We start from the raw sequence: 18,754 nt of genomic DNA on the forward strand, positions 1-18,754 counted from the left end.
CTCAGGAGGGCCTGCCCATCCTAGTCACAGTCTCAGGCGGTGGGCTGTGGGGCCAGGGCAGATCTGGTTCCCCCTCCAGCCCTGCCCCCTCTCCCCCTGGCTTTCAGGACGCTGCACTGTTCTGATCCTCCTCCTCCTCCTCCCTTGCTGCTACTCCCCGGTTAGAGCCCCACTGTCACCACTTTTATGACCATCAAGACTCCCTTTAAAAAACAATACTAAAAGGAGGGCTGGGTCCAGGCCACCCAGGGAGCTGGCAGAAGCCACCCCAGCTGGGGACACTCAGTCCCCCCGCCCCAGTACAAGGCAGTTTGTGTCCCAGAGGCTTAGGGCCTCGACCTCCAAGCTCAGCAAATGGAGTGACTGCCCAGGGTCAGGTAGTCCCCTGGGCGGGGGGGGGACGGGGAGAGAGGTGCTTGGGAAAGTGCTGAGTCCACGGGGAGAGTCAGCTCTGACGGCTGCGTGTAAAGATGGCGTGGGTGACCCAAACAGACTGGCCCTTTTTCCAGCTCGGCTGGAGAGCGTTCAAGAGAGGGGCCTGGCCTTCACTAGAAATGGCTGTGGACCCGAAAGTTGCAGACGCTGGATCCGGGAGTGGCCAGACACCAGGCAGGGTAGTAGTAATCATAGTGGCTGGTTCCGGGAGCACTTTCCCCGTGCCAGGTGCTAAGTCTATGTGTTTACCAGCTGACTTAGAGCCCATGAGTACTTAATGAGGTAGGTACTATTGCTGGCCCCATTTTACAGAGGAAGAAACTGAGGCTCAGTGAAGTTAAGGGACTCATTCGAGGCCAGACATCACATCCGCCTTTAGTGTCCCTGCTGTGCCGAAACAGGCTCAATCAATCAATGTGGTGGTAATAGCCAGAGACTCCGGGGGGTGGGGGTGGGGGTGGGGTGGGGTGGGGGACGTGGTTGAGCCAGGACCAAAGGAAGGACACCATGGGAGACATATTTGGGCAGATGTCAGCGGTGGTTCAGAGGTGGACAAGCCCACCTTGGGAGGGAATGAGCTGCCTGTCGTTGAATACATGCAAGCGAAGAGGCCATTCTCATTCTCTGAGGCTCTGCTAATAACAGACACTGTACTGAGCGCCTTATACTTAGTCGCCTTTAGACCCTAGTAGCTGCATCGCATAGGTGCTGCTGTCCCCATTTGCAGATGAGGAAACTGAGGGTCAAAGACACTAAGAGACTCCTTGATGGTTCTGCAGATGGTTAGTGGGGAGGTGTAACTCAGACCCAAAGTTGTGTATCTCCAAAGCTCTGCTTGTACCCACGCATCTCCTGAGCACCTGCTGCTCTATTCTTCTGGACACTGAGACTCTAGCAGGGACAATTTCATACCAGTCCTGGCCTTCCTGGAGATCACACTCCAGGGAGATAGTCCAGAGTAATGAGAGCAGTAAAATAGAGCTCAACAACAGTGAGGTGAGACCAAAGGTAAGCGGGGTCTGGGCTGTTCGACATGGTCAAGAAGGTCACTCTGAGATGGTGGCATCTGAGCTAGACCTGAAAGGCAAAAAGGAGAAAGCATTAGGAAGAGCTAGGAGAACAAGGCTCTGAGCAGAGGGAACTATAGGTGCAAAGGCCCTGGGGTAGGTCAGCGGGGAGAATAAGACCAACGTGGAAGGAATGGCCTGACTCCTGAAGAAATCCTCAGGACTTTTGCAAGCAGGACAGTAAACCATTGGTAGCTGGAAATCAGCCACAGTGAGAATATATGCACCATGGAAATTGGCAAATGCCACAAACCCTGGCTTTGCCTCCTGGGTGACGGGCCGTCAAACATTTACCTGCCTAAGCACCAGTTTTAGGCAGAGGGATGGGAGGTTAGGTTTGCTTTTGAAGGAGAGCCCTCTGCTGGGTGGAGATGGCCAGTGGGGAAGGCCGTTGTGTTGGGTTTGGACCAGGGTGGCCCCGTGGATGGATTCGGGTGATTTTGGAGGCGGGACCAAGAAGCCTTGCTGACGGGACCATCATTACTGAAGCTCAGAGCAAGGGAGATGATGTGGCCAATGTCACACCCACCAGGGACATGGAGGAGGTGTGATCTGAGCCCAAGTCTGTGGGCCCCTAACCCCATTCTGTCCCCTACCCTTCAGTGTTCTCCACTGAGTTGCCATGAAGTCTTGCTGGGGACCGAGAAGAACTAGTTAATGACGTCCCTAGCTGCCATGCTTGTCTTCCTTGCACCCGCCCACCCCCTACACCCACACCCAGGCCTCACAACACTCCACCCCTTCCCCGAAGCCACCTTTGGCAGTCAGCCCCAGCAACAAGGCTGTTAGGAAAGGGTCCGGTGCCAGGGATCACGACCACTGTCACCTGGAGGGAGTGGAAAGGGAGTGACAGGAATCAAAACTAAGGCTGACTGGGGCGCCTGGGTGGCTCAGTCAGTTAGGCGTCCGACTTTGGCTCAGGTCATGATCTCACGGTTCGTGGGTTCGAGCCCCGTATCGGGCTCTGCGCTGACGGTGCGGAGCCTGCTTGGAATTCTCTCTGTCTTCCTCTCTTCTCTGCCCCTTCCCGATTCACACTCTCTCTCTCTTTCTCCCTCTCTCTCTCTCTCTCAAAATAAATAGATAACTTTCAAGACAAAAACTAAGTCTGATTGAACACCTACTATGTGCCAAGCACTGCGTTGCATGCTGCTCTCAGAGTTATGATTGTAGAAGTTTCTCCGCATCTCTGCCCCTAAAGTAAGGCCTAAAAATATCATTCGTATCCTCCTAGACTCTCTCCTATGCGCACACACACACACACATACACGCACACAGATTTTTTTTGACAAACATGAGATGATGCTCGGTGTGGATTATGGCATCTAGTTCTAGGTTTTCGGGTGATGGCGGGGGGTCCGGAGCCGACGACCAAGAAGGAATCCTTGAAGATGTCTTTGGTGCAAAAAGGTGATTTTATTAAAGCACGGGGACGGGACCCCGTGGGCAGGAAGAGCTGCACTGGGGTTGAAAGAGTGGCTCCTTATACTCTATGGAGTTGGGGAGGCAAAGTCAAAAGCGAGGCCCCCGGAGGGACTTTGATGTGCTAAAAAGAGGACTCCAAAGATACTCAAGATACTCGATACCGAGGATCTGCTATTGTCAAGCTAAGGGAGTTTTCCCTCTCGTAAGGCATTCACGTTAGGAGGGTAGAGGGTTCCTGGAGAATGTTACACTCTGGATTCGCCTCAAGTATCTGTCAATGGGCTGCAGGTCAGGAGGAAATTTAATTTTACCGGCCATTTCCTTCTGCCTTCGTTCCCCACATCACTATGGAGGGGTGATGCTGTCAGTCTCTAGGTTTCTGGGGATTCGGCTGCGATGGGTAAGACTGCCCTTTTCTTGTCATTCACTAAGATATTTGCAAACTGAGAGGGACCCATGTCCCGTAGGACTGTGATCTCTATCCGCCGGCCATTTGTTTCCTTTCCTTTCCTTTGTCCTTGAGGAGCCAGAAGTGCCTGAGGAATGTCACACGCATCCCGCCTGGGGGGGTGGGGGTGGGGCCGCTTGCTTGCACTTTGTCCCCAGCTCGCCCCAAGCTCCCTCATCACCGTTATCATCTCCACTTTACATTTCAAACCTGAGGCTCAGAGAGGTTTTGTACTTTCCCTGAGGTCACACAGGTGGTGGCCCTCCTGAGCACCGCCCCGTGGCTGGGGAAGGGCTGGCCGTGGGGCTTGGGGACATTTGGGGCTACAGGGCAGGCAGGGCTGGAAATCTGGGCAGGAGGCCTGATCTGACCGTCCCTTTTGCTGTTCTGGGAGACTCAAGCCCTGGGGTCAAATTCCAGCCCCAGGAGTGCTTGTTAAGACTTAAACGGGGCGCGGTTCTATGGCCATTTAATTGTGTCTCTGCCCTTGAAAGGCACCCCCCAGGCCCCAAGGTTCCCAGCTGTCTGTAACACACAGCCCGGTCTTGGATTTTCCTCCCCCACAGCCCAGGAGGTAGAGGAGGTCTAGGGGGTCTGGGACCTGGCCCCTCACCAGCTGGGTCCCCTTGATAGCTCCAGCCTTTCTTGGCCTTGGTCTCCTTTTCTCCTCTAAAGTGCCTCACAGCCCAGGATTCTTCCCCTACTCAGGGAAGGCCGGGGTCTGCAGCCTGCTGGGTGTGGGTAGGGATGGGAAGAGGAGAGAAAGAGCCAGAACCCAGAAGAGATTCTGAGGCAGGCATTTGGGGGCGAAGGTTGGGAGGGGGGAGGAGGGGAGGGGGCAGGGCAGGTGGAGTTTGGAAAGGAGTGGGGTAGAGTTACATAATGGGTCCTGGGGGCACCTGGGCGGTTCAGTCGGTAAGCATCCGACTTCGGCTCAGGTCATGATCTCACAGTTCCTGGGTTCAAGCCCCCGTCGGGCTCTGTGCTGACAGCTCAGAGCCTGGAGCCTGCTTTGGATTCTGCGTCTCCCTCTCTCTGTGCCCCTCCCCGACTCATGTTCTGTCTCTCTCTGTCTCTCAAAAACAAATAAACATTAAAATAATAATAATAATAATAATAGGTTCCGGAATCACTCACTGGATGTGAGTCCAAATCCCTGCGCAGGACCTACGCCCGGGGCCTGCTCTCAGAAGAGCACATGGTTGGTTTTGTGTTCTACCATTGCCGTCTTGAAAAAATTCTTAATTATTTATTTACTTATTTTGAAAAATTGTTTTCATATTTATTTTTGAGCAAGTGAGAGAGAGAGAGAGTGCCCGTGAGCCGGGGAGGGGCAGAGAGAGGGAGACGGAGAATCCGAAGCGGGCTCCGCGCTGGCAGCCGAGAGCCCGATGTGGGGCTCGAACTCGTGACCCTCGAGATCATTGACCTGAGCCGAACATAGATGCCGAACCCACGGAGCCACCAGGGCGCCCCCAAATTCTTAATTTGTTAAATAAGGGGCCCAGCATTTTCAGTGCTTCCACTACCTTGGAGGGTCTTTTCGAGAAGTAGATGAGATTCCAGGCAAAGCGCCAGGCGGAGGTCAATTCATAATAGTTGCCAATCCCTGGTAATTTCGGCAGCATCGCTCTTTAGGGCCTGACAGGGAGACATATTTCCAGAGCAGCCCGTCTGTCCCCTAGCCTTGTGTGGGTGCAGGACACTTGAGACCCAAACTAGCATCCTCTCTGGGAAGCAAACTGTTCCCCCGTCCCCACACCCCCCTGCCTGCGGCCATACTGGGTCAAGTGGCTCAGGGCCCCAGATGACCAGGAGATGGGATCCTAGGGATTGGGAGCCTGGAGGAAGATGAGGTCTAGGGAGGCCTGCTCCCGGATCTGCTGAAGCCCAGGAGAGGGGCAGTCGTCTGCCCTGCACGTGTGAAGGCCCCACGCCCACAGGCGCTAACAGGGTCTCCCCCGGGAGCAGCCCTCCCTCACCCTATGACCCAGCTTGTGGCATCCCCACTGGATCGGTTCCCAAGTCCCAGCAACTCAACCTCCCAGACTTTCTGAAGTCCCAGCTTCCTAGATTAACAGCTCAGCTCCTCGATTTCCCCACAGTGAGGCCTTGGGCATGTGTCTCTCTGTGCCTCGGTTTCCCCACAGCGAAAGGACAGCTCTGACCCCGTGGCACGCCACGTGATGTTACGCCCTGCTTGGAAAGCACTTAGAAGTGTCCTGACAAATGTTAGACGCTAGAACTGCCCGCCTCCCTGCCTCACCTCCGCTCTGAGCCCGAGAGCATGCTCCAAAATGCCAGTCTGACCATGCCACTCCTTCCGCTGGGTCCCTCCAGCTGCCTGTTGTCTTCGGGATAAAGCCCAGACTCGCCGGAATCCCCTGAGCCTCCGTGTCCTGAGCACCTGCTAAGCATCCATTTCCGGGCCTCCCGCCAAAGGCCTGGGATTTGCTCTGGGAAACTTCTAGCCCCCAGTGCAGTTCCTACGATGTGACTGTCAGTCAAGCCAAGGGGCGGGCACATGACCAGGCTTGGCCAATTGGGTGCCCTCTCTAAGGACCTTGATTCTTGGGGATCGAGGGGGGCTGACGGCAAGGGGTAGGGGAGGGTCCATTTGGGGGGATGTCCCCCCTGAACTCCTGCTGCCTGGATCTCCAGGGTTGCCGTGGGCCCCCACACTCTCCAAGCCTGGGTTTTAGCTCTTCTGCTGATGTTGCGGCCTCCCTCGCACCTTCCACTGATGCCCCCTTTGCCCGAGCAGACTACTGGTTTATGTCGCAGGCAACAGAGAGCCTGGCACGGACACTCTGGCTCCTGCTGACGGCTCGTCCGGCCACAGCCACACTGCTCCCACTCTGACCTTCGCCTTCTGCTTTTAAGGATCTGCCTCTAGTTCTCACAGACCTGGATGCTATTTCCTGCCTCTGAACCTTCGTCCCGGCTGTTCCTTCTGCCAGGAATATGTTCCCACCTTACTTTTCCTGGCTCGTCCTTATCCTCAAGAACCACCTCAGACATTGTCGACTCTGGGAGACTCCTCCAGCCCTGCTCCCCACCCCCACCCTCAGGCCGGCTCTGACTCTCTGGGCAACCCCAGACCCCAGACCCCAGACCCCAGACCTCTGACCGTCTGCACCACATGAACCCAAGGCCAGCACCAGGCCCCGCTCTCCGTCCTTCCTCAGCCTGTGCTCCTCAGGTGTTTGAGGGGCTCTAGAACCATGAAGGTCAGACAGACACAGCTCTCTTGAGTCCTGCTCAGGGACTCCTGGGCCGGCAGGGACTCAATCCACTGCCCTCTGATGTGTGGGCCTTTGCGTAGGCCCCACTTCCTGCCCCTGCCCCCTCACCAGAGGCCCCAGCCCCTGCCCCGGGCTCCCCCAGCCACCTTTCCCCTCACTGTGGTCCTTCCTTCCCCCAGCATTCTCGCCAGGGCTACCCAGGCTGCCCTCCGTGAGACCCTGGCTCTGAGCAAATGGGGCTTTGCTGGGGAGGCCTGGACAGTTAGTAGGGCACCAGGCCCGGCTCCCCCAAATGCCACAGGCCCAGCAGCTTCAACAGCAGGTAGCAGGGCCAAGCCATAAGGCAGGGGCTGGTCCCAGGTTGAGGACCTGAGGCCCCCTCCAGCATGCCCCCTCCCCTCCCCTGGGCCGGGTGTGGTTCTGAGCCAGGGGCAGGGCTGAGTCATTATGGGTTGCTCAGTGCCCCAGCTGGGGAACTGCACAGCCTGCAGCCATGCAAAGTCAGGTAGAAGGAGGTAACAGGGAGAGTCCTGGGGCACGCCAGTGGGATCTGGGGAGCCCGCGGAGTGGGGACATTAAAAATGACCTCTACCTTGCCTATAGTCGACCAGCCTGAAAGGACAAAAACAGCCCAAGTCTCCCCGGGGTCACTGATGTCTCTCCCCCTTCTCCTTGGGACCTGAACCAGGGAGGCAGGGGTAAGGCCACGCCACCCACGGGTGGATCCTGCAGTGGACATGTCATAAGGACAGAAGCCAACGTTATGATGTCACGGCCCCGCTGTGGCTCTGTGCCCTTGGAGCTGTGAGTGAGTCGACCGGACCCCCTCCTCCTTCCCCAGGCTCACGTCTGATGCTCAAGGCTGGAAAGGCTGACCATGTAGCCCCTCACCTTCTCTCCCTGCTCCACGCACATGCTGTGGCTGGTCCAGCAGATGGCCAATGAATGGCAGGCTTAGGGAGACTTCCTTCTCCTTTGGGTCATAACTGGGAACCGGGCTTAGGCAAATGGTCCGGGAGCTCTTTGCAAGGCTGTGTGGAAACTACCTGTTACCTAGGCCACCTCCCCAGCCTGACTACGGGCTCACTGATCTGTCCCAGCCCCCACTGTCCTTTGATAAGCTCCTATCCGCTCACAGTGATGTCACTGAATGCATAAAGGGGTGGAGGGTGGGTGGGCAGGGTAGGTGACAAAGGTGTCCCCTCCCCATGCGGGTTGCTTTCTGAACCGGCCCCCAGCCCTGACCCTGGGACTCTCTTGTTGGGAACCAGCACCTGTTGGAAGGCCCGGGTATCTTGGTGAATTTGGGACTTGACGATGATGGGACCGATCCCAGTTATGGGGTGGTAAGGCCAATAATGCCACTATAGAAAGGCAAATCTGGCCCTTCCAGAGCTGGGGTGCAGCTCAAAGACCCCAAACATTGGCTTTAATGAGCTCAAGTCCATATCCAGTCCTGCCGTGTGTTCCTGGGCTGGTCACAGGCCCCCTCAGAGCCTCTGTCTCCTTTTCTAGGAAGCGGGAACGTACCCTGGCTTTTGAGGACCGTCGGGAAGGTAGGGAGAGAAAGCTGCTGTCCTGCTTGTTGCCATTGCTGTCCATCCTCTTCCCACCTGGCCCACATGGCCCTCGTCCTCTAGCACAGCCGGGGCAAAGAGGGGCAATGTTGGTGGCCAGGGACACAGGCCAGTGTGACTGTCGACAAGGACAGGGCCCTGCAGGTGCTGTTATGGAACTCTGCCAGCCCCCGGCCAAGTACGAGTTGACCCAGGCCACACTGGACCCCTGCCCCAGACCCAGCGCCACCCGTGGTGGGCTAAGTGGCCAGGACTGAGCGAACGTTGGGAGGGCCATCAGGGAAGGGACAAGGACACCTGGAAGAAAATGGGGAGGGGCGGCCCCCGTGAGGGCGGTGGGGGACCTTGGGCCATCCCACGCCCTCTGCAGGCTTGTCTCCTGTCAGAGGCAGGGCTGTGGGTGGCCATCCCCTGCACCTATCAGCTCAACCCAAGTCAACTTGCAAGGCGACCCTGGGTCCTCTCCCCTCAGGCAGCCCTCCGGTTTCAGCCTGCCCTTAAAAGCCTGAATTAGATGCAAAAGTCTGTGTCTGTGAGCAATTTTATGGAGAAAAGGTCCAACCCTTCCATCAGATTCTAGAATGTCTTCCCGACCCCACTACGGTTTAGCCCCATAATGCGCAGGGCCACATGGTGTTTGTGGGGAAAGACAGTTTTCCCTGCATTTTCCAGGACTGTATGGATGACAAGATGGGGCACGAGAGGCAGAGAGGCCTGCCTTGGGTCACTCAGCAATCACTCAGAGATCCTACCACAGCCCCTGGAGGCTCAGCCAGCTGACCGGAGGGGGGAGGGGGCCCACTCTGCCTCTGCCCTTGACCCCTGACCTTGACGGGGCGCAGAGCAGGAGCCCTACTGGAGACCCATCTTGCTCAGGGGCTCGCCTAAGAGACAAGCGTGGCTGGGCAGCAGTAAGCGGTCATCTCCCCTCTCGGGGTGCTGGGGCCCCCGACCTCGAACTAAGCGCTCACCATGTGCTGGGCACCCCATGCGTAATCCCAGGGAGGGGCTCTCACTACTGTCGTTACAGATGGGCTGTCCAAGCACAGAAGTGAAGCTCCTGGCCAGGTCACCAGCTGGTGGGGGGGGGGGGGGGGGGCTCAGGCTACCTCTAGGAGAGGCTCTGTAGACCCCCCCCACCCCCCACCAGACAGACTGGACTCCACTCTCCCCCGTGCCTGACCATGGCAGCTCTTTGAACCGTTGTGGCTCAGTTAGCTCATCAGGAAATGGGGTGGAGATGAGGGGTAGAGGGGGGGACTGGCCAGGGCAAGTCTGAGCAGGAGATCCAGGGAAAGCCTTGCAAGAGTTCATGACCTGGGTGCCTCCAAACAAGGCACTGGTGCCTGGCTCTTCCTGTCACTGAAATGTCCCTGCAGGCAGAGGAAGCTGAAGAGCGGGGTGGAGAAGCACAGACTTTTTTGAAGACTCTCTGATTGAGGTCCTTGAGAAGATCCCCAAGGGTATGTATGGAGCTTCCCCTCCGAGGCCGCCTCCCAGCCTTGGGGCCAGGACACTGAGTGAGCCTTGAACTCCACCTGCAGCATGAGGACCCACAAAGGTCGAGGCCACAGGGGTTCAAAAGGGCACAGATGCCCAGCGAGCCTGCCTCGTGAACCCCGGTGAGGCCACTGTGGCCTGTGGCAAGTTCTCGAGGTCCTGGTTTCCTTATTTTTTTTTTAATTTTTTTTTTAACGTTTATTTATTTTTGAGACAGAGAGAGACAGAGCATGAATAGGGGAGGAGCAGAGAGAGAGGGAGACACAGAATCTGAAACAGGCTCCAGGCTCTGAGCTGTCAGCCCAGAGCCCGACGCGGGGCTCGAACTCACGGACCATGAGATCATGACCTGAGCCGAAGTCAGACGCTTAACCGACCAAGCCACCCAGGCGCCCCGAGGTCCTGGTTTCTTTATCTGTACAAGGGGAGCCGCACCGGTCACGCGAATGGAGAAACTCACCCTTCAGAAGCCCCGGCATTCAGCTGACACCTGGTAAATGTTAGCTATTATCGCTACTATTTCGTGGGTCTTTGGTTTTGTTTCATGTGTCGCTGTGACCGACGACAATGACACAGACACCGGAAATGGGCTTTGTGTTTTGTTTTATCCTGATTCAACCCAGAGCCCACTGCCATCCGGGCCAGAAGCTTGTTAGGAAAGGGAAGGGGACACAAGCAGGTATTTTTCTCATCGTCATTATCTCAAATTACACTAATAAAAATAACTGTTACCGTTTATTAACTACTTACTCTGTGCCAAGCTCTTTAGTGAATCTTTTTTTTACCCTTCTGCGTGAGCTTCTGTTACCCAGGCTCAGAGACGTTAAGGAACTTGCCCCAAATGCCCAGCCAGGAAATACTGGGGCCGGGTCTCAGATTCTGGTCTGACTTCAGAGCCACCGCACTAAGCGCTGTAGAGCTGTGAGAGCCCCCCCCCCCCCCCCCCCAGAACTCTGCCCCGGAGGTCAGGGCAGGCTTCGCGGAGGAGGTGGCCTCTCATTGGGCTCAAATGAGCTCAGCGAGGGGGAAGAGCATGGCAGGCAGGGGGAACAGCACGAACGTAGGCTGGAGCCACAGCCCTGCATGACGGGTTTGGGGCACCAGGACCTGGTTCGGGGAGTTGCTGGGAGATGGCACCAGAAAGTTGAGCAGCACCAAAGAGCTTCAAGCACCAAGCCAAGGAGGGGTGAGGGCTCCAGGTCAGCATGGGGCTTGACCAGACCCGGCACCCAGAGCTGCTTCTCAAGCAGCCTCCTGGTTTGGAGTCTTCCTAACTCAGCAATTCAACCCTGCTCACCCCATCCGGGATGGGTTACCACCAAAGCCGGGGACCCTATCACTCAGGACAGCAACAATTCCTATCCCCTCCTTGTGGGCTCCCCCAGTCAGCACTGTTTCCTGGGGGGACAGTCTCCTGTCTCACCGGGTAGTCTGGATCCGGAATCCGGGTTCTTGGCCGCTAGGCGGTCCTTCTAATGTTGCCGCTTCTCTTGAAGGGGCAGGAGGTGGGCGATGAGGCCGGACAGTTGCTGGACCAGTCCTGCCATCTGGGAGTAAGCCCTGCGTGGATTGTCTGGCACCTGTCAACTTTGGGACTCCAGCTGGGATTTCGGGACCTCGGCAGAAGTCCCATCTGCCTCATTAGCATCACCACTGCAGAGGGCAGGTGGGGGCTGGGCTCTCTGTGCCCACCCATCCCTCCGAGGCACTGTCTCCACAGGCCACAGTGAAGGGGAGGGGCCGGAGGAGGCCCTCGTGGAGACCGTGGTGGGGCACTATGGGAAGCTCTTCACCATCAACCAGGACATCCAGAAGCCTCTGGAGGCCTTCTCCAAGAGGAACCAGGTCGTCCACCAGAGCCTGGGGTCTCTAGAGGAGAGTCATAGGGCTCGTACCCCGGTAACAGCTATCTGAAGCCTGGCCCTTTGCCTTTAGCCCATAAAACCGGGGGCATAGGAGTCTCCTCTGCACCTGCGAGGAAGTCTCGGAGCATTGGTGGGCTGCTGAGAGGGTCTGGGTGAGGCTGTCACTCCAGAGCCTTGTTCTGTCTCCCTTTCCGTCCCCTTTCTCCAGGCTGACCCCTGACAGTGCTTATGCTTAAACGTGTTCTTGGGGGTAGAAAAGCCATGAATTCTAGATTCAAACAGACTGGGTGCGGATCCCAGTTCAGTCTTTGACTAGCTGAGTAAGTGTGTACCCTGTCTGAGCCTCAGTTTCTTTATCTGTCAGATGGCAATGCAAACTAGCTAGGAGGTTGTCCTGAGGCACAGGACACAGACAGTGCCCAAGTTCGTGCCCCGAGAAGCCACCTGTCTCTCCTTTCTGGTTCATCTTATAATAAATAGAACTTTTGCCAGGAGGGCCGGCCATTCCAGAAGAAACTGCGCCAGGCAAAGGCGTGGCATGATGAATTTGCATGCTGAAGCTGGGGCCTGGGGACTCGGAGGGGAAGGGGACTCGGAGAGGAGGGCTGAGGGTGGGTTGATTCTGGCACAGGACAATTGTGCGCAGTTTGCAGCGAGCCTCTGCCCCCTAGTGGCAGCACTGAAAACCTACACCATTTGGCACCTTTTCGCCTCCGGAGAACCGGACCCTTTATGAGCAGCCTGGCAGGGTGAGGGCGCTTTACCTGCTGTATCTCATTTAAATCTCACCCCAGCGCCTGGAGGTAAGTGCTTTCATTCCTAGCGCTGAGACAAGGGGAGGTGAGTAACCTTGAGCGTTCAAGTGCCAGGTTGGATCTCATCTTTCTTTAAAATGTTAATATTTTGTTCATCATGGATTAAAAAAATGTTTTTTAATGTTTATTTATTGTTGGGGGGGAGGGGCAGAGACAGAGAGGGAGACACAGAATCCGAAGCAGGCTCCAGGCTCCGAGCTGGCCGCACAGAGCCCAATGCGGGGCTCGAACTGGTGGACTGTGAGGTCATGACCTGAGCCGAAGTCGGACGCTTAACCGACTGGGCCACCCGGGCACCCCTTAATTTTGATTTTTAAACAACAAGTGAATTAAAATGTTCTTCACTGTAATTTATCTTAATTAAGCATAAGCTGAGTTTTTCGATGCCACCTTGAATTTTGCAACTTAGACCGAGGTGTGCTTTTCTTCCCACTTTCCAGAGGAGGAAAGGAAGACTCAGAGAAGTGAGGACACCTGTGTAGGTCCAGGGCTGAGCCCGCATCCCATGGGGCCTTGCGGTGGGGGGGTGGGGGGGGTGTGGCCGGCACTACATCGACCAGAGCAGGCTGGGCTTCAGGAAGCTTTCCCCGGCCTTGCTCCACGGTGCCCTCCTAGCAGCCTCGGAGCCCAGAAGGGCACAGACTCTTGGGTCTGGTTATGGGAGGAAGCGAGCATTAAGCCCCAGTCAGCCTGGACACGCTCTTTTGGGCATTTCCTGGTACCTTGAACAGCCAGACCACCCAGGACTTCCCCTTCCTCCCTCCCCCCATCAGGCTCAGATCTCCCCGGGCAGTGAGCTCCTCCGGACCAGGCCCAAGGCAGATGCCCCAGGAGGGTTTGCGGCACCCAGGTGACCCAGCCCCTCCCACCGCAGAGCCTCAAGATTCCGCTGTGTCAGCTGCGAAAGAGGTGTCGCGGCAAGCAGGAACAGTGGTGACAGTTGGAACAGAGAGACGTGGACAGCTGTGATGTGAGCCCGCTCTGTGGGATGGGGGCGGGGGCAGGGCTGGGGGCTGCTGTCTCCTCAATAAGCATCACCCCCTCCCCAACACCACCACACACACCCCTGCTTACCTCACCCTGGTGACTGTCAGCTTTCAAAGGGCTTCTCGAAGATGGGGCAGAGGTTACTTTACAGATGGGAAAACTGAGATCACAGATAGGTAAGGGCCAAGCTCTACCAAGAACCAGTACCCTGGCTTGGCATGTGCTGGGTGCTTACCCGGTCCTCCGATAATGCTTGTAGGTAATAACAGAACGATGGCTTTTAAGTGAGTGGTTGTCACTCACGATCGTCAGTAATTCCTAGGACTGTCTGATGGTAGGCAGGTAGTACTTGGCACAAGGCCTTGCCCGGGACAGGCCCTCCTAAATGCTGCTTGGTTCTTACCTCTATCTGTTTCACAGATGAGAAGAGTGATTATTCGGAAAGAGTAAGCCATGCCCGAAATCCGTGACCAGAGGCCAGGATTTCTGGACTTAAGCTCTCGAGCTCCTGCTTACTGGCCTTTGGAATGGGGACTGGTTACCCTCCGGCCCCTGGGTCCTCACTAAAATCAGAGCCTGTACCCTTCCAGCCTCAGGGGCTGCTGGGAAGACACCAGGACCAAGGCCTGGGGCACACTGCACCTGGACTGAGTGTGGTCAGCGAATCCAGGGCCTTCTCGGGCCCCATGGGATCCTGGAAGACGTGATGGTTGGGATCTACAGGTGGCTGACCTCCAGCCAAGGGGCTTAGAGGGGGAGTGGACTGGCCACTGTTCACAGAGCCCCTTCTGGGTCTTTCTCTTCAAGGTGGGAAGCAAGGCTGTCACCGCTGACCACAGCCCCACAGACCTGAAGCCCAGGACTCCGGGGCTGCCCAGAGTGAGGAGCTCTGGGTTCCTCCAGCCCCCTTCCCAGCCCCTGCTCTCCAGGTGTGGACCATGGGGGTCTCCGGCCAGGAGGACCCTCTGGGAAGTTAGTTCAATGTCTCTCATGGCAGGGGAGGACACTCAGGTCCTGCGGTGGGAGGGACTCATCCAAGGCCCTTTGGGAGTGGAGCACAGACCAGGATGAGAAGGTGGCTTCTCTGGCCTGAGTGAGCTGGGGAGGGGGAATGGTGGGAGAGGATTGGGACCTCTTCCTCCTCCTCCCCCTCCTTCTCCTTCTCCCTCTCCTCACCCCCTCCTTCTCCTCCTCCCCCTCCTTCTCCTCCTCCCCCTCCTTCTCCTCCTCCCCCTCCTTCTCCTTCTCCTCCTGCAGGAAGAGCTGCTCAACTACATGCATGTGGCCATCAACAACATGGTCCAGCAGTGTTCGCCCTCCGCCCACAGCGTGTGCCCAAGAGCAGGGACCTCTTCTCCAAGCTCGACCTGATTCAGGTGAGGACTCCCTGCCACCCCAGGCTGGCAATCTCAGCCTGTTCAGGGCCTCCGCTCATGGTGCATTCACGTTTAGCCCCCGTGAGTCCGTCCCTCCGTGGCTACACGCGCTCCTGGGGCAGTAGGTCCTGGTGTCTCTATTGTCACTCAAGAAACTTGTGATGAGTTCCCGTTAGGTATAGGATCAGAGGCAGGTGCAAAGGAACTCCTGTCCTGCCCGGTCTTTCTCTGTGCATCTCACACACACACACACACACACTCACACATTCACACGTGCTCTCTACACACCTAACAATACACGTGAAATATACACAGACACACCCTGCAAACAAACACACCCAAGATGCACACAGGTGTGGCCACACATTTACACTCACGTGTGCACTCTGGGAGGGCGCATTTCAGTGACTGAGGGAGCCTCTGTGCAGGGTCTTCAGTTTCCACTTTGGACTCTCGGTCAAGTCCACTGAGCCTCCCCTTGTCACCCCCCCCCCCCATCTGTCATACGCTGAAGTTGCAGTAGCCGGGAACATGTCAGACCGGCTTCTACTGACCACAGAGCGTGTCTTTTCCTTCTTTTTAATAATAGCTTCGTTGGGATATGATTCACATACCATAACATTTACCCTTTTAAAGCGTACCCTTCAGTGTTTCTAATTCAGCCAGAATTATGCAGCCATCACTACTCTCCAGAACATTTCATCACCCCCCACAAGATACATTTTGCATCTGGTTTCTCGCACTTAACGTTTTCAAGGTTGATCTACGTCATACAGTGTGAATCAAGACTTTGTTCCTTTTTAGGACTGGATGATATCCCATTGTGTGTGGACACACCACATTTTCTTTATCCATCAGTGATGGCCGTTTGGGTTGTTTCCGCTTTTTGGCCGTTGTGGCCAATGCCGCTGTGGGCATTCACGTACACGTGTTTGGGTGGACATATGTTTTCGGTTATCTTGGCGACATACCTAGGTGTGGAGTTGCTGAATCATATGACAACTCTGTATTTAAATCTTGTGCAAATATTATTATCAGCTGCAAACTGTTTGCCCAAAGTGGGTGATTTTACAATCCTGTGATCGATATATGTGTGAGGGTCCGATTTCTCCACATCCTGTCCACACTTGGAATCGTCTGTCTTTCGTAATGCAGCCATCCCGGTGGGTGTGAAGTCCTAGCTCGTTGTGGTTTTGCTCTGCATTTCCCTGGTGACAGTAGCATTGAGCGTCTCTTTGGTGCTCATTGCCTATTCGTATCTCTTCTTTGAAGAAATGTCTATTCAGATCCTTGGCCGATTTTTAAATCAGATTATTTGGGTGTTGTTTTTTTTTATTGCATTCTAAGATATATTCTAGATACAAGTCCCTTATCAAATATACAATTTTCAAATATTTCCTCTCATTCTATGGGTTGTGTTTTTCATTGCATGGTGTGCTGTGAAGCACAAAGGCTTTTAATTTTGATGAAAATCCAAGTGAGCTACTTTTTCCCCCTTGGGTTACTTGCCTTTAGGCATCACATCTAAGAAACTATCACAAAAACTGTAATCCAAAGTCATGAAGATTTATACCTAAATTTCCTTATAAGAAATTTATAGTTTTTGCCCTAATATGTAGGTGTATGATCCATTTTCAGTTAAAACGTTTGTATATGGTATGAGATAAGAGTCCGATTTCATTCTTTTGCATAAACATATTCAGTTGTCCTGATAACATTTGTTGGAGAAAAAAAAACAACTATCCTCCCCTGTTGCATTGGCCTCTCCTCTCTCTTGTCAAAACTCTACTGACCGTGAACGTGAAGGTTAATTTCTGGAGTCTCAATTCTATTCCGTTGGTCTAGATGTCTACCCAATGCCAATACCGCACTATCTTGATTACTATAGCTTTGTCGTCAGTCTTGAAATCGGGAGCTCCGGGTCCTCCAAGTTTGTCCTTTTCTGAGGTGGTTTGATTCTTCCAGCGGGGCATGGTGGCGTCACGAGTGGAAGTTCAGCGGCCGGGTGGGTTTCAGGAATGGTGTGATCCGAGGCTCCCTGGCTCATCAAAGATTCGTCCTTTCCACACACTGCTGGCTGCCCTCTTCAATACTGGCTTCATTCTAGGTCACAACTCGCTCTCCGTACTTGCGGCAGGCTCAGTGGAGACGTTCAAAACACAGGATGCTTGGTTCCTCTGGAACCCGGAACGCCCCGCCCCGCCCCAGGGTTGCCATAGCAACAGCCAACAGTCAGCAAGCCTGCGCCTCCCTTGAGAAGGACTTCTCACAAGCACTTCACACAGCGTCAGGGCTGCTCAGCGGCCCAGCTCCAGGGACACCATTCACCACGTTGGCTTCCCCTGGGGCAAAACTCATGTTATTCATATTCACATTGTGATATGAGCGATGTCGGTTTCAATAAGGGCACGTTTGTCTACATACTCACAGTACATTAATTTCATCTTCTTCCGAAGAAAAAGGAAGAAATTACACGGTGATGTCAAGGGGTCCCGTGGGTCTCCTGCAACAATCACTCAACCGAGACGTATTGAGTCGCCCACATGTGCTCAGCGTTGTGCTAAGAGTTGGAGGTAGAAGGTCCTTCAGAAACGAATGCCTCTAAGAGAGGGAGGCTGGGGGCAGTCAGGGTGGGCTTCTTGGAGGAAGCGGTGAAAAGAGGCAAGCGACCGCATCAGGAAGCCACACAAGTACTTGGACTCAGTCATCTAGCTTTGCTACCACTGGGCTGTGCAGCTTCAGGCAAGTCACTTAACCTCTCTGAGCCTCAGTTTGCTCATTTGCCAACCGTCACCTATAGCACATGCTTGGCAGGGCGCTTGTAAGAGTTAAAGGAAGTGTAGATAACCTTTGATGGTGCTTTGGTCCCTGGGAAGTGGTGTCAAAGCACCTTCAGGCGACGGAGATTTCTTTTTCCTCCCAGGAATTTATGTTGGACAAAATGGAGACAGTGAGATTTATATCACTGCGTGTAGAACCCAGAGTGTGCTGGTCAGCGGACAGTGACAAGAGTGAGGGCCTCAGAAGATGCCCCAGGTCCTTCAGGAAATGCCCAAGGGATCGAGATTCGATCCCCCAAATGCCCTTTCCCAGCACCCAGACTTCAGCCCGCTCCGGCCTGTACGGACCAGGCTGGCGACCAAGCCAGCCCTGCCAGCCTCAGGACCATCTCCTTAGCCCCTCGGCCTCCTTTTGTCACCACAGTGCCCCCAAGTGGGTGGGAGCCAGCCTGTTCCCCGCACTGGGGGATTGGCAGGCAACAAGGCTGCGGACCGGACCGGGGAAGAGAGAGAGGGAGTTCGCCGGGTGGGAGGCAGCGGGAGGTCAGGTGGGACTTGCCAGGCTGGACTTGCACCTGGGAGCCAGGGCCGCACTGTCAAGGTCTTAGGTGGGTTTGTCTAAGAAGAGCTCTGGATAGGTGCCTAGCTTTTAGGAATATGCGCGTCACAGAAACTCCCTTAAAGAGCCCCTCAGGGCCTAGGAGGTGAGAGCTCGCCTTGCCCACTGCAGACCGGGGAGCCCGGCAGGCTGGGGGTCCTGAATTTGTTCATCGGGGGCGTCTCATCAGAAGCAGACGCAGGGTCACTGCCCTCTGCGTTTCCCGAGGGTCCCAGAGCTGCCCGGAGTGGATGCTGCTCTCGGGGAGAGCTTGGCAAGGCAGAACCCCTCCCTCTCCAGCCTGCCTGGAAAGTTGGGCGAGAGGGCATCTAAGGGAGTCCCCTCCCCCTCCCCAGCCGGATGTCCTTAGGCTGGCGGTGGAAGAGCTTGGTCTGGATGAAAGCACTGGTTTGGCTTTCTTGTGTCACTGGTGTCAAACCCTCCTGGTGACCGCCGCAGCCCTGGAAAGACTTCACGTCTGGAGGCCGGCCTGCCTCGGCTTTTTGGTGTGGATAAAAGTCGCAAGTTAAGAGCAACTGACCAGCTGCGAACCAGCGAGTTAACTTTCAAAGAAGAGTTTCAGAAAAGATGCTGCTGTTCGGTCCACAAGCGCCGAGGGTCGTCATTTTCCAGGTG

At 55.4% G+C, this 18,754-nt stretch overlaps 1 protein-coding gene and 1 long non-coding RNA gene across 2 annotated transcripts; one reads left to right on the top strand and one right to left on the bottom strand.

Annotated features, from left to right (window-relative positions):
• Positions 1 to 926: 926 nt before the first annotated feature.
• On the bottom strand, positions 927 to 7,690 carry LOC122221416. The gene is made up of 3 exons (XR_006203208.1): positions 7,512 to 7,690; positions 4,905 to 5,016; positions 927 to 1,512 (listed from the first exon to the last, which is right to left on the bottom strand). It is a non-coding gene; the product is annotated as an uncharacterized LOC122221416 (long non-coding RNA).
• Positions 7,691 to 7,937: 247 nt separating this feature from the next.
• Positions 7,938 to 18,451, top strand: CCDC197 (coiled-coil domain containing 197). The gene is given in 12 exon segments (XM_042943221.1): positions 7,938 to 7,966; positions 8,136 to 8,176; positions 8,261 to 8,375; positions 9,577 to 9,616; positions 9,618 to 9,660; positions 11,418 to 11,596; positions 13,252 to 13,347; positions 14,172 to 14,243; positions 14,622 to 14,693; positions 14,696 to 14,740; positions 17,664 to 17,996; positions 18,251 to 18,451. Coding segments are annotated over 12 exon segments (1,266 nt in total).
• Positions 18,452 to 18,754: the final 303 nt, after the last annotated feature.

This window comes from Panthera leo, chromosome B3 (genome assembly GCF_018350215.1).
Source record: "Panthera leo isolate Ple1 chromosome B3, P.leo_Ple1_pat1.1, whole genome shotgun sequence".
Taxonomy (NCBI): domain Eukaryota; kingdom Metazoa; phylum Chordata; class Mammalia; order Carnivora; family Felidae; genus Panthera; species Panthera leo.